At 34.8% G+C, this 15,611-nt stretch overlaps 1 protein-coding gene across 1 annotated transcript; it reads right to left on the bottom strand.

Annotated features, from left to right (window-relative positions):
• Positions 1 to 227: 227 nt before the first annotated feature.
• Positions 228 to 13,811, bottom strand: LOC123524594 (elongator complex protein 3). Its single transcript, XM_053538702.1, has 16 exons — positions 13,683 to 13,811; positions 11,568 to 11,673; positions 11,177 to 11,267; positions 10,773 to 10,820; positions 9,700 to 9,770; positions 9,086 to 9,149; positions 8,735 to 8,803; positions 7,808 to 7,962; positions 6,397 to 6,477; positions 4,646 to 4,853; positions 4,086 to 4,158; positions 3,302 to 3,422; positions 2,865 to 3,021; positions 2,230 to 2,457; positions 1,921 to 2,002; positions 228 to 1,578 (listed from the first exon to the last, which is right to left on the bottom strand). Exons 1-16 carry the CDS (start codon positions 13,702 to 13,704, stop codon positions 1,481 to 1,483), a joined length of 1,674 nt encoding a protein of 557 aa, XP_053394677.1. The 5' UTR covers positions 13,705 to 13,811; the 3' UTR covers positions 228 to 1,480.
• Between the last annotated feature and the right edge of the window lie 1,800 nt (positions 13,812 to 15,611).

The following is a 15,611-nucleotide window of genomic DNA, read 5'->3' as shown; positions in this document are numbered from 1 at the left end:
GCTCCCCACCACTCATTTTTATGAATCAAGGACCATAGCTCTACTGAAAATCATGGACCAGAAAATGCTGAAGATATGCACAACTTGGCTTGGCAGTGATAACTCGCTTGGTGTAAATCCATCCAGCATTATCGGAGGAGTTGTGTGGAAAACTTTGTGACATACAGACAGCACTAAATATGTATCTCCAACTACATGTGGACGACATAATTACAAACAAGAAAATCTGCAAGTATATTAAAACTTTTATTGTTGGAGAATATATTTATACCAGGAATCATAATGAACAAGGAAAAAGGGTTCTAAAATACACACATGTTTACTACCAGTTTACACTGAATCCCTAGAGTACTGCTAAAATGACGATGATAACTGAATATTGCTGTGTTTACTTACATACGATATTTTCAATGTTGGACAAGTAACAGCAGCCAGGAAAAAGGGGCTTGTTTGCACTTTGAAAATACTGTGTATGACAGCTGCATTTAAACGGAAATAAACAACAAATTTATGAACAACCTTTTGCCTTGAAGGTGTTCAGCTGAGATGTCAAAATGCAAATATACTAATGGTGCATGGATACAAACATGCTGTTAGTATACAGAGGATAATGTTTGGCTGACTTGGTAATGCCTATATTTAGTAAAAGAGCTCTGAAGATACGAAACACATTCTGCATTCAGACGTAATTTCATCGTCTGCTGAAACTGGAACCAGTACACAGAAACCAAGGAAAAGTTCACAAGGAAGCTCTAGGGCAGAGTAGAGACCGACTCTATACTCGATAACCCACTTGAACGGTATAAATTAGTACACCAATCGTACCTTCCCTGTTGAAGAGCTGAACTCTGCAAACACCATGGCGAGGCAGGGTTTACTGGTTCCTTGCTTTTCATCACAGCGCTCAGTGTGCCGGGGAAAAACAGTTTTAGATATTTCCAGGGCCCAATTTTTGATTGGTCGGCTACTTTACTGGTGGGAGCAAATACCATTTACACAACAGCCTACACTTCTTTAGAGCTTCGATGTGAACTTGCCCCAAAAGATGTGGTTCCGTATATCCATGTGCAAATAAATTGAAGCACAGGCAACTTTTGAAAAAACCAGGCATGTCTGATATTACCAGACATTGATAACACATTCAAGCACTTCTCTACCATCCAATGCTGAAGAGACTTCACTAACATTACATAAATAAGTCTGAAACTTAAACTAGGTGTTATATTCATGATTTTACTGGAATCAGCACTTTAATAACAAAAGTTTATCTGCAAATCTGTTCATTGCCTATCACTTAGATCTACATCTGGCCACAAGACTGACAGTGAAATATGTCACCAAGGCAAATTTATCACATGACACTTTCTTGACCCGACAGCATTTCATTTTCAGGAACGGTGTATCCTGTATATAGTTTGTTTACAACAGCTGATGTGTTTCCAAAATTTTAGTTAAATTTTATCTGTGGCCATGTTATTTTTCAAGTCTGCAAACTGTCAGGTGATACAAGAGATTTTGACATGTATGGTCCATCTAGTTCATATCCAATCTTTCTGTAATAATTTCTGGTACCAACACCTGTAATATACATTAAATATTATGTTTGTAAATCATCTACAATTGTTTACAGTAAACTGCTTTTAGGTTGCATTGAAAACAAAGATGTTAATAAAATTCACAGAACAAGAATAAATTGCAGTAGAACCAGCAAAAATTCTAGGCAGCTCGTCCTGCAGACGACTTACTTTCAAAGAGTATGTCAAGACCTGCAGCAGATATACAGCACTCAGTTCTTTAACTTTATTGAAAAATTACCACTAAAATCACACAGAGTTAAAAGTATATGAACAAACTTTAAAATTTCGCAGCTAATTGTCTTAAGGACAATATTATCAGACAATTAGATGTTAAAGCACATACCAGAGATTACAGCAATTTTATGTGAGCCATGTTCCTCTAATGCTATTCTTTCTGCTTCCTCCATCAACAACATCCCAAAACCCTGCAAACAAATTGGCACTGAACTGTATATGTTGTGAAACCAATTATCATGTGGGGTAGGGTTGTTATGTCAATCCATGAAACTAAATTCTAATGAAGCAAAGATCAATATCCACAAATTGATAATAGCCATTAGGGCCAAAACCATGAAATTTCTGTCCCACAAAATTAAATGAATCCACAGTATTTTATTTCCTTGACATACAGGCAGGAATTTAATTGTATTACCTGATGTTGAAATTTTGTAGGATCTCGTGCGTGTACAGGGACCACGCTTCCGTACACGTGTAACTCTCGGACAATGGACACACCTCCTTTCAGTTCAGGTCTGAAGGTATCCTCTGAACACTTTCTGAGACGCAACAAACCAATCAGAATGTCTTGTTCAGGATCCTCGTATGACAAGAATGTTTCCCAGCCTCCATTAGCAACATAATCTCGACGAATCAGCTCTGCCTGAAATCATCATATATCTATTATCAATTTAAGATCACAGAGGTCCTATATACAAATTTCTAACTGTGGCAAGTTCCATAAGTCTGGTCCGAGTGAAACCTAAAAGAAAACCAAGGAGCAGAACTTTACATAACATTCCTTTAATTTTTGACTTTAGGTCAAATAATTTTTGAGGCATGCATGATACATATTTGGTCAGACAAGCAAACAAATACGAATTTAAGTGCACCCCCTACCCAAAACTGTCAGCAGTACAGTCAAAATTCTATAAGAAAATTACATTTAAACAGAAAGTTACTATAACTAAGACCATAATATCATTATACAGTTTTTTATCACCTCTGTAAGTACTGAAACAGCAAATGCATATCACTGTTTGAAAACTGTAAGTATTCTCTCTTTCATACCTCATATGGTTTGACTTTATGGTGTATTTCCTGAATGCCAACTTCCCTAGTTCTAACATCTCGGCACTGAGTTCCCAGATCTTTCATTCTCGCGAGAGCCAGCTCGCGCAGATTCCCATGTTCTACACCTGAACTCACTAATGGCATAGGGATATCTCTGTAACATTATGTATTACATTTAATATTTTTAGTACATGTAAATGAAAGAAAATGTCTCATTAACCAAATTATCTGTTTCATTTTTAGATAGTACTGTGAGATTCTCTCACAAATGCGTCTTTTCCTATTGTATTGTGATCTTCAAATAGGTTCTCCTTTGGCATGCAAGACAAATACAGTTGAACCTGCTCTAGCATTAATTAACCAATCCAAAATAAATCTTCACATATCTGATAATATGTCATAGTAAAAATACAACACTCATTTAAGTCACATACCTTTGCACTCTATATACCCTTGTCCATGGGGGCACCAATGCAAGAATTCTTGCTATAAGATCTATCAATGTTGAAGGAGGATAACTCTTGTATCTTCCAGTCTTCCATAATTCATACAGCCCTATGAAATACAAGTAACAAAATAAAATTTAGGAAGATCTTGTTGATTAACAGAGAGCTGTTAACATATCTAGTGCTCCTAGTTTCTGTAGCAGTACTGACATTTTCTCCACAAGTAACTGCTAACTTCTTCAGATAAGGACAAAAGACTTCATAGTGATTTCCATTAAATTATCACGGAAAACATACGCCTCACCTGCCAATGGAACTCAGTACACCACAATTCACAGATCTGTCCTCTCCCTATTAAGCCAAGTGGACAGGGTTGTCTAAACAATGAAGTGTTTAAATCATAATTACATTTACTATTAACAATTAACATCCAAGCACAGTTGAACCTGCTTTAGCAATCCCCTGTATTAAACAGCAACTTGCCTTAGGCAGTCGTCAACAGTTTCTAAACTGACTTAAAAGTTTTAAGAAGCCACCTGTCTTAAGCAGCCAGTTTATGTCACTCTCTTAGCTAACTGCTTAATACGGGTTTGTCTGTACTACCAGTGTTGAGGAAGATTTATGTAGGAGAAACAAATGAAAACAATGAAAGAGGCATATTTCATTAAAGATGTATTCACAAAATAACCAACAAACTTACATTTTTGTCACAACATAAAATGACATTCATGCATTACATTCCGTCAAATAAAAACCAAATATGTAACCTTACCTGTTCCACGTATCACAAGAGTTGGGTAGATCTTTAAACCATCAGGCCGAAAAGCTGGGTTCTCAAAAAATTCCTGAAAATGAAAATATAGAAAGTTCTAGCATACTTATAAACAGCATCAAGCCTGGGATGTGATTAACTGACTCTGTGATCTTTGTTACCATTACTTTAAGGTTGGTTACTATTACTGTTACAAAATCATCAAGCAACAACACTGTGAATGTTGCCATAAGCAAGACCAATTAATATTATATAGTGTTAAAACAAAACGGTTTTTTCGGTTTTAAGTAACACAAGCACATGTTAAGTCATACTGGAACTTTAAATCTAGACTGAATGGTGAACAACATTATTTTAGATACAGGTGCAAGACGTGTACCTGAATTGTACCACTTAATTCCACGAGCCAGCTTAACTGCTTCCTTTGAGGGAAGAATTCTACACCCATGTTGGGGGATTGCATAGAAGCAGTGAGGGGCAACAGATCTGAAGTCGGCAACCACAACAACTTTGTCAAGTAAGCCACTAAAACAGAAACAGTCTACTGTAAATCAACTTACAATGAACTGGTCTATATCTCTCTCCAGGCCCATATTTGGCAGATCTGGCATCATATGTGCAACCACCTTGAATCCTGCATCCTTTGACATATGGAAGGACTCGCATACAGCGCGCACTGTGTGACCTCTGTTTGTGTCCCGAGCAACATCCTCGTACACACTCTGGACACCTATTTCCAGCCTCGTACAGCCATACTTCAACATGTCACTACAATATGGTATTGTTAACAATATACTAACCCAGTAAAAAAAAAGGTACTGTGAAACTCAACAGTACATAGATCTACAACATACAAAGCAACTTTTACAATTTTTTTTTGTTTGTTATCAATGTGCCCTTCATCAATGTAATACTCATGGTGTCTTGCATCAATGTAATTATTGTGGGGACTATGTGGCAGTCGGTATCTTTCTTGTACCTCAAATGCCTATAAATTTTGATTTTCATTTACATGTTTCAGGCAGCATTTTTTCCAAGAACGCATGTTTCAACAGAAATATATGCATTTAACTCATTAAGGACGCAGATCGCATTTTATGCGTTCATTTTAACTCTTATCGGCTACCGCATGTCGTATTTATCCGTCAAAAGGTAACAGGCGTGTATGCCGAGGATCGCATAATTGCGCTATCCGCCTGATAGTACTGTATGCCGCGTGACGTGATTTTACGTTTGTAAGAGTACCAACGATTGGACTGCTGTTAAAGGCAACCAACGAAAATACTTTACTCTAAAGATTTATAAAACCCAGAAGCGATCGAAACAATCAAAGCATTTAATATACTCATCACTAAATATCCGAATAAGAAAGTTATTTCTAGGTATTGTATGTGTTATCTTCTCATTCCATTATACCGCAGAATCTTTCTTTTTTATTCAGTATTTTTAATTTTATTAAATAAAGTATAATTTTGTTCTTTCATAATGTAATATGCTTAAAGTATAGCGATAGATGATATTTGAATAAAAATAAAATAATCAAATATTAAATGGTTGTTTTCTATGTCCAGTCTTTCTTGAATATTTTAGTTTTCCATATTCATGTTACTTCAGTTGGCCTGTAACACAATTTTGCAAATCAAAATAATAGTAAATTTTAAATTATTGATTAGATCGTAAATTGTAGTTTCAGTTGTGAAAATTTCAGTTTTATTCATCTTTTATAAACAGATGTTTGTCCCTAATTTTGATCAAAGGCTGCCTAGATCTTATCGATTATTGATTATCAGTGAAAATCCACAGGCATACAAAGCAGATAAATTGATAAGTGGCTCAGGAATGTATCGGAAAATTGATACCAGTAATTAAGCGGCGATATGGCTGCAGGTATTAATGAGTTAATGAGAAGCACCTTCTGTCTCCGTTATATGCAGTTAAAAAGGTGATGTTTTCAATTAATGGCACATAAAATCTATGTTTTTCAACAAAAAGAAGAAGTGCACTGTTGTGCAGAGCAATATATGGCTATGTTAACAGAGTGAATATACTTGTAAGGGATTCAGCATATATGAACAGAATTACTGTCCATCAGACCACTTAGCATGTTAGTGACCATGATCTTTAACTAACATGGTCCATGGTGGACATGTTTTTTGTACTAATGGCCTCTATGACCTTGAACTTTGATCCAGTGACCTCAAAATCATCAAAAGCTATGAGTAATTTGATCTATTATCAAAAGAAGTGAGTTAAGAATACAAAAGAAACATTGCATACAATGAAAAATATGAAACAGCACATACTAACTTACCTTGTGTGTTTCTTGAGACAGTAGTCAGGTCGTGTTTCTATGGTAATGCCAATGCATTTTGTCTTACTTCTTTCTGAGTACCTGAAATATAGAGGTTGCTTTAAGCATAAACTCAGAGCCCTATCTAAATGGGCAAAATACATCCATTCACAAGCCAAATATGACAGGGCAGTGAAAAAGGGGCATAAAATATTATTATAGGTGCCTGTAATTAATATGGGGGGTGGAGGTGGTAAAACAAGATCTTGGCCTCTCAAATGCAGAATGGGATAGGGCATTAAAGTGGGTATCAGCAATTACTTTGGAAGTTTGTTGATGGATGGCAGGGGATTAGGATAGAGATGGCTGGGAAAGAGGAGACTTGGAAACAAGTAACTGAATAAATTTGGGGGTATGTGTGTAGGTGTATGGGGGATACTAAGATAAAATATCAAGAAACTGAACTCAACTAAGTTGAGAGTTCAAAAAAAGGAGAATGGGGATTCCCGAGACTTTCACCTGTGAGCCACTAACCCCAAATTCTAAGTGATCTCCCTCAAAAGGTATAAAGCTATTGTGTAAAGTATGAAAATCATAGCTATTATACTTCACCACAAAACAAGAAGGCTCTTAGTCATTCTGTAAAGATTGAATGATATAGCTGTTGTACTTTCTGAATTAGAGTGCAGAAATGGAAAATGTTGATGGAAGGACAGACAACACCAATCCATATGTTCTTTTTCAAAAAACGGGCATATAAAAATGATGACTGAGGGGAATATGTCCCTGTGATCTGTGAGCCAGTAACCCCAAAACCAATAGGTATCTTCCTCAAGCATTACTTAGTCTAGTGTAAAGATTAAAAGCCGTAGCTATTATTCGAAGTCTGGAAACATATTCACTCTCCTGGTCTGTGACCTTGCCCTTTGACCCCAAAAACAATACTGATCTTCCTCTAGTGGTACATAGTCAAAGCGCAAAGTTTAAAAGCCGTAGCTTTTAAATTTTATGACTTAAGAGTCCCGTAACTTTTTCAGTCTCCAGGTCACTATGGCCTTGACCTTTGACCTACTGATCCCAAAAAACATTACCAATTCTCCAATTGGTGCTTAGTTATCAAGTAAAGTTTAAAAGTTTTAGATATTACACCTTCTGACTTAGAGCCCAGAAATAGAAAATGTTGACAGAAAGATGTATGTACAATACATATGTCCCATTTTTTCAAAACAGGAGTATAAAAGAGTGACACCTTAATTTATGATGGAGCTATCCTGTTGTCTCTTTGGTTCCTAATGATAAAGTAATAGCAGCATAGTTATTACATTTAGATAGTTTCAACGACAGTTCTAATGGCCATTTTAACCACTTGAAACAACTGGACTGGTTTACTGAGAATACATGTGTGTTATTTACTGATCAAAGAACTACATACTTGACTGCCTCCTCCACACTGCTACTGGTATGACCTGATAACGCATCATGAAGATTCCTAATAAAGTAGTCCCTGTAATCATCTGATAGACTCATGAATGTCCCACCCATCACAATAAACTCCACTTTATCTACACTGTGACCAAGCTGCTTCAACTGCAAAATTATGTAAGGTTTAAATGTACAATATGACTGGCTATGCCTATCATTTCATATATCAATAGTAAGTTGTTTTTTTTCTTTTTTTCTTTCTTTTCTTTTGGATTTAACGTCGCACCGACACATGAAAGAACATATGGTAACTTTCCAGCTTTAATTGTGGAGGAAGACTCTAGGTGCCCCTCCATGCATTATTTCATCACCAGCAGGTGGAACCACTGACCTTCCGTAAGCCAGCTGGACGGCCTCCTCACATGAAGAATTCAACGCCACGAGTGAGGCTCGAACCCACATCTTGACTTGCCTCAGCAGCTGTATCTTTTTTAAGTAAATACTGTAACTAAAATTACAATTTCACTTGATTTTATTTACTGAACAATTTAGGAAACAAGTCTTCTATCACTGTTAATGAAAGTTGTGAGATCTTTCTCAATTTAAATAAATATGTATGTTTATACTGAATACACTGAAATCTGTATAACTGAGAATACACTTTATTTTGAAACTAGCAACAGCAAAAGTGCTCTATTCTTACATATGCAATTAAACCAAATTATAAAAGGCTTAATAGAAACAGCTTGAGAGTCATTTATCAGTATTTTGTAAAATAGGTATAGCCTCTTTGGCCTTTGACTTTCATGTGTGTAAATTCGATTCGGCCCCACTCTTCCAGAACATTGTATGTTCAACTCTATGTCCTGTCTGAAGATAAGGGTTATAGTTACCTGTTCAACTCTATGTCTTGTCTGAAGATAAGGGTTATAGTTACCTGTTCAACTCTATGTCTCGTCTGAAGATAAGGGTTATATCTTGCTCTGATTGCTCTCATTGATGTTGGCTGCAAATAGAAACATAACCTTAATACAACTTCAATGCTAACACAATGTCAGCCGAGTTTACGATACCTGCCCCATGATAACTCGTGTTGAAAAAGACTTGAGTGGAGTTCAAAAGCATTTGCCCTTGTAAGTTTCAGAGAAACTTGCTAACATGTAAAATTTAAACCAAAATTTCTCTACTGAAAAAGGGCATGATTTCCACAAAATAAAAGCTAGAGGTACGTAACTTGCACTGAATGAGGCATGATTACCAGATTATCAATATGTTAAAAATACCTCACCTCATAGCCAGTATATGACTGTGTGGAGTACTCAAAATCTGAATCTGGACCACCAGGACAGTATCTGAAACAAACATGTCACACTGTTGTATAAAGGTCTTCAACAGCAAATTATAGCAAATTCATAACAAAGTCAGTGTTACATTAACTTCTGTTTTATTCTCTTACAGGATCAGATACTCCTAATGAGGTAGGAGAGGAAATCTTTTAAATTACAGCAGTCCTAATCATTCCAATATCTCAACAAAACTTCGTCAGAATAAATATGCTACAAACGAAAAAATGAAAAATTAAATATTTGGCATTTGAAAGTTTTGAAACTTAAGAATTTTAATGTTGATGAATAGGGACCCAGCCTATTTTTAAACTGATAAATTAACAAGGAAAATATAAATATGACAGTCAGAACACTAAACCACTGAAATAATTATGATATTTCTTATCAAAGTCAAAGAAAAAGTCTTAAGCATTACCGATATCTATGTCAAAATATATCAATTCTTTCGGTATACTGTTCTTTTATAATTAAAGCTTTTTGGTTCAGAAGGATGGAAGGGTTGGACAAGGCAAGGTAAGGCAAGTCCAAGCAGGACAAGACAGGCCGGCAAACTTACACACAGATATTTCCTGTCATAGCTATATGTGGACATCTGTGGGGTTTACACATGACTGCAACAACAGCAATCTGCAAGATAAAAAACATTAGCTTTATAAAAAGGATGAGACTCAACATAGTTTTGAGGAATTAAATGATCATATATCATACGTCTATGTAACATGTTCTTTTGTTGTATGTTATGACATCCTTAACGTCACTTGTTTTGCTTCCGGTCTACAAAAGTAAAGAGTCAACGTTAAACCGACAACAGCTTTGTCTTCCTTTAATGTCTCCATGACAAGCTTTATACATAGGATGTGAATCAACGTAGTTTTGAGGAATCAAATAACTATATATTTTGAACAAAGGTAACGTATCTTTTAATTTGTCTGATAAATGAAAGCAAGAGCTGTCCATACCACAGAAAGCTCTCGACTATCTGAGCATCGAACAAGAGTTTCAACTTTGCAAGACTTAATATGTAACTGAATTAATTCATTACAGTTTAAAACAAACGTCAGATTTTATAATGATAATAACTTGCATACAAAACTTCAACCAAATTTTCTAAGTAAAAAAAAAAAAGAGCAATAATCTGAATTAAATTCAATCAGGGGTTTGATATCTTGGTTATTTCAGTAGGCCTGATGACAGGTAAGCATTGTATGAAGTTTCAATGTAATACATGTAGTTCTAACTATCAGAGCTATAGCTTGGCAGTTAGTTGCAGCCAAAACTTCAACCAAATAGGGCCACGATATGACCTTGTATGCAAAACTTTAACCAGACACTGATGCCCGGGTAAGTAAAATAGCTTTCATTCTTTTCTAAAAACTGAGCTAAAAACAAACAATTTGGGACGCATGGACCAAGTTTTCATTGATCTTAGTAGTCTAAATTTCTTTCTAAGGCATTTATGGGCATTTTACGATTATATTACAACATTCCCGCTAATCTTCACATTCAAATTTATCAAGACGAGTGTTTTCTTTACTTGTACTGGAACTGTAACTATCAGGATCTTGCATACAGAAGAGAAACACTGTGTGTTTTAAGAACTAATTATTAATATATCCTGTACATACATACCCCACTGGCTGTTCTCACAGGTTTTGCCTTTAGTTTTGGTAGTAATACCTGAAAATGATAAATATACAAGAGATAATAGCAGACAATGAAGCTCATCACAGAAGATGAAAAATCTAACAAGAACACATCCTGCGAGGGTGGGGGGTGGGGGCGGGAATGAATGGAAGAGAGGTGGACAGATATACAGACACAGATTTATTAACAGGATTTCTATATTCTCCTTTCACATTTGTAGTAACGGATTTTTCTTTCTTATACTTTGCTAACTTGAAACATTAGGAATTCATGCTGCATTTTCAGGCAAAAGATGCCTGCTAATATTTCAGGCAATGCCAGCAAAATGACAGAGCAAAAAGTCTTCCATAAGTCAGCTGGATGGCTGATACGTGCTGGCACTATATTACCTTTTTATATTGTTGGGGAACAGCTGCAATGATATCCACGAGTCTTGGCTGACTTGGAAGACCATATTTACTTGCAATCTTTGACTTCACCCTAAAAAATAATACTGATACAATAAGTAAACAATTCAATTTTAAGTTTGGAGCTAATAAAAAATGAATTTCCTGCAGTCTGTACAAGTTTTCGATGAAAGCTTGTCTTCAGATCCTTAACATTATTTTGATTGTAAATTTGATTGTACAAATTATGTATGTATGTGATTTATGTACATGATATATTAATAAATACTGTTTAAACTAAATTATAGGAGCAGACATCATGGTATTTTCCAACGCTACTCAGAGGTCGAATTATATAAACATTTACAAGTCAACATAATTTCATTTATGTCACCTGTTAAGATTAACATCCTTGTTCTGTTCATGGGCTTTTATAAGTTCGCTTACAATCTCCGATACTGTGATCACCTGTAGTTCTTCCTTAGATGCACTCACAATCTCTGGAAAAGAAATTTGATAAATTCTAAGATTACTTTTAACACAATTTTTTTGTGTAAAATTTGGGGCATGCAGTACAAGAATCTTACAAACACTGTGAATTTAACTAGAATGTTGATGGCCAAATGGCAACAATGTCAAGCCAATTATTTGTTCACACACTGTCCAATGACTCAAACATTTTAGCCCATTGAGAACAAAAAGTCCATACAAAACAAACTGACAGCACTAGCAAGATCATACATGACCTTTGACTCCTTAGTGTGACACTGAACTTTAACCTTTGGCAGTGGCTAGAGGGTTCGGACCTCTAGACCCAAAGAATACGGGTCCAGTTACCAGACCTCTAGACAGGAAGGTCTAGAGATGAATATTGAAAACGATATTTGAAGACTGGAGACTATAATTTATCTGTCAAAAACAGGAGATGATTTAAAAAATTTGCTCTCATTTTCATTGTGGTTTTAAACACATTATATTGCAAGTCACAGAAATCAGAAGTTTTATATCCATTATATCCATTAATCCCAAGTAAAAATTAGATCACAAATCGGTTAAGTTATTAATAGTAATCAGCAATTTGTTTGCCACAATGGAAGCTTTAATCAAATTTGTGTTTTTCTAAGATTATGCTTTTATTTATCTAAGACTTTGATTGTGTTCATAGATTGTTGAATTTGTTTTACTGCTTGAGTAAATAACAATGACACGTAAATCACTGATAAACTTCATTTTCAATATGTCTCCAACCCCGAGTGAGTTATTTTATAGGAAGTGTCTAGCCGTCCGGTAACCGGACGCCTAGCCTGCGTTCTATACGTCAGGTTATCGGACGGCTTGCAAATCCTCAGGGAATTTTCTAGCCGTCCGGTAATAGATTTCCTGATGAATAAGTAATGATACCTGTTATTTACTGAAGATATCGATACTTATATGCAAACAAAATTTTGTGTGAATACATACTAAATATTTACTTTTAATCGTCTTGAATGAATCACTGCATTATTCAGCTGATAAAACAAAAGTTTGCTGAATTCAATAATGGGGAAATCGCCGTGACGTCACTCATTAAAATCTATTGCAAAACAATGTTTTTATTAGATCAGAATTTTTAACTTTTAACAACTTTTTCAATGGATTTTCTAAATTAAACTAACAATTTTCATGTTGTAATTTTTCAAATATTTTTTGATGAATAACTGTTTTAAATGGCATTTAATTTCAATAGCGGCAGTGTGATGTTGACAGTTCCAAACTTTCAGGAAAACAGTAGTTAAGCGTTCATGATTAATCCATTTTATTTCGAAATAATGGTCAAAATTAATTTATGAATTGCTTGTTTTATAAGCTTTCCATTCATAAATATTTATAAATTTGTGTTTAAACAATTAAAGTTTAGGCCGTTAGAAAACATCTCTTTTTACAAAATAACATGAACGTTCGGCGATTAATGTTTTATCATGTCTAAAAATAGAATGTCAACGATCTCATGTTTTGACGTCTGAAAAATCAGTAATCTATTCGAGACGATGAATTTATACGTTGGTATGTATTCACACATTTTTTTACAGGTAAGTATGGATATCTTAAGTAAATAACAGTTAAAACTATAGTAAATCATTACTTATTCATTAATTAATCAATTACCGGACGGCTAGAAAATCCCAAGGCTAGAGCGCAGGCTAGGCATCCGGTTACCGATTCCTGGGCGTCCACGGTAGACTGACACTAGCGACAGTGACAATATCGTTGTCATGTGTTCCATTCCTGGTAATTCCAAGAAGAAAAACACAAAAAAACATGTAATTTTGATAAATACTGGGATTAAACTTATTGGTAGCAGTCTTCTTAAAGAGTGTTTTGTCTTATTCCTTATATGGTCAGGTCGGGTACATGGACTGACTCTTGGTCTACATCGCGAAAATACGTGATATTTAAAATAAACAGCCTATCAGGAAATATGTGGGATGGTAGAAGAGCATCTAGAAAAACAATTAGTATCAATAATAACCTCTTTTCTTATTTTTGCCCATTGTAAACGCTTGTGTACATAGAAAATCACAAAGATCATGAATTTGATGACATATTGGGAAATGTAGGTTAGAGACCACCAATTATTTCCATTTTTTAAGTGTTCGTTTCGTATAAAGTTTATACAGCAAAACAGTAAAAATTGAATAAGATTTAGGATCTTATGAATTGGCAATTTAAAGTTTAATATCTAGGGACAAACCTTGACCTGAGTCTTCTTCTTATGATGTTGAAAACGCGTATACGGTTAAAAGACATGCTAGCTTTGTATTAAAAGAAAAACAAAAAATAATATTCTTGAAAATAATTTGAAATATGAAAAATCCGTAACATATTCAAGTGTTGTATCGTATTATTCTAAAGCACAAAGCTGCCAGAGAGGAGAGATAACTGGATACAAGTTTTACTTTGAGAAATCAGGATATATTTAGAAAAATGTACTGTTTGCAGTGGCTAATTCCTGTGCTTTTGATCCCCAAGCCAGTTGGGGTTTGGAACCCAGCACTCCTGTACAATCATGCAATGTTCATCATACTATATCTTACAGGATTTTTCCTTGAAAGGAAACCATGTTCAATTTGCAGCATCCTTTTTATTACTGCTTTGTGTTTACTGTGTTACAACTGCCTTGGGAACTGTGTTCTGTGGTATTGCGAAGACAACACGTGCGAAAATGAAAAGTGTGGGAATTAAACTTTTGGATAATTTTGTTACAGAGCCTGGTATGGTGTAACACAACTTATCTGCAGTGATCAATACAAAAAATGATACGCAATTTAAAAAAAACATGCTGGAAATGTCTCAGATACTGAACGTTGCAGTTTATTCTACTATTTCTGATCGGTGCCTAAAGTTTCACCGAGCAAATTGTGAAAATGACATTGTTCAGTATGTGAAATCATGGATTGAAATGATAAAAAACATCCGCTATAGAACAGACCTATCGCAGAAGTTGAATAAAATTTGAAAATTCAAATCTCAACAACAGTAGGCCTACTCTGTCATAAATTTATCGGATACTGTACAACAAATAAATTCAATAATGAAGGAATTAATAATTAAATGTATACAGTTAAAATGTTTGATTAATTGATACATCATTGAGAGTATCATGAAATCACCATGACATACACATTAAATTTAAAATGCAACATAGTAGAACATTTTGAAGTTCAATGAACATTTTTTGATATTTTTAATTTAACACAAAAACAAAAACAACAGCATTGCTTTGCATTAAAGAGAATAGTACTTAGTCTTATAATCATCTGCATGATTAATGAAAAATTTCTTTGTCTAAAAAGTGTCTAGCAGAAGTTTTGTAGGAAACAGACTTAAAACTTAAGAGAACTATACGAAACATTGCCATCTCATTCTGTTTGACAGTAGGATGTAGTGTCTATATTAATAATGAATGTGTATATAGTGACCATACTGTCATACATAAAGGTGATATGTGCTTAATCTGTGATATATTGCTGTACATAGTTTTGTAATTGTTGTTTTGTTCTTGTCCATATAGAAAATAACCACCATTTAAAGATGTTATATTTGTCATACAGTTTTGATCGGTGATTCAGTGAATTTTTATGTATTTAGAGCTCATAAATGGCAGTTCTGATCTGAGGCAGATTTCTTGAGGTCTGTCATGGATTAAGTCTGAAATAAATGGACAGAAATGATATACACATATATGTAAAATAGAAAATTGTATCAGTCATGCCAATCTTGCTAGATCTACCTGTAATAAATATTTCTGCCAAGGGTCACTCTGCTAGTTGCCTCCTATGATGTGTGCTGGAAAATCTCAAAGAGTACAATTTTAAGTCAGAATGAGGCTATATTCGATCCCAATGTTTATGAAATTAAAGTAACACTTCCAGCTCTGTTGTTGAAGCTGTGTGATAAA

Source organism: Mercenaria mercenaria, chromosome 3 (assembly GCF_021730395.1).
Source record: "Mercenaria mercenaria strain notata chromosome 3, MADL_Memer_1, whole genome shotgun sequence".
NCBI lineage: Eukaryota > Metazoa > Mollusca > Bivalvia > Venerida > Veneridae > Mercenaria > Mercenaria mercenaria.
This window is presented reverse-complemented; position numbering and strand designations above follow the sequence as displayed.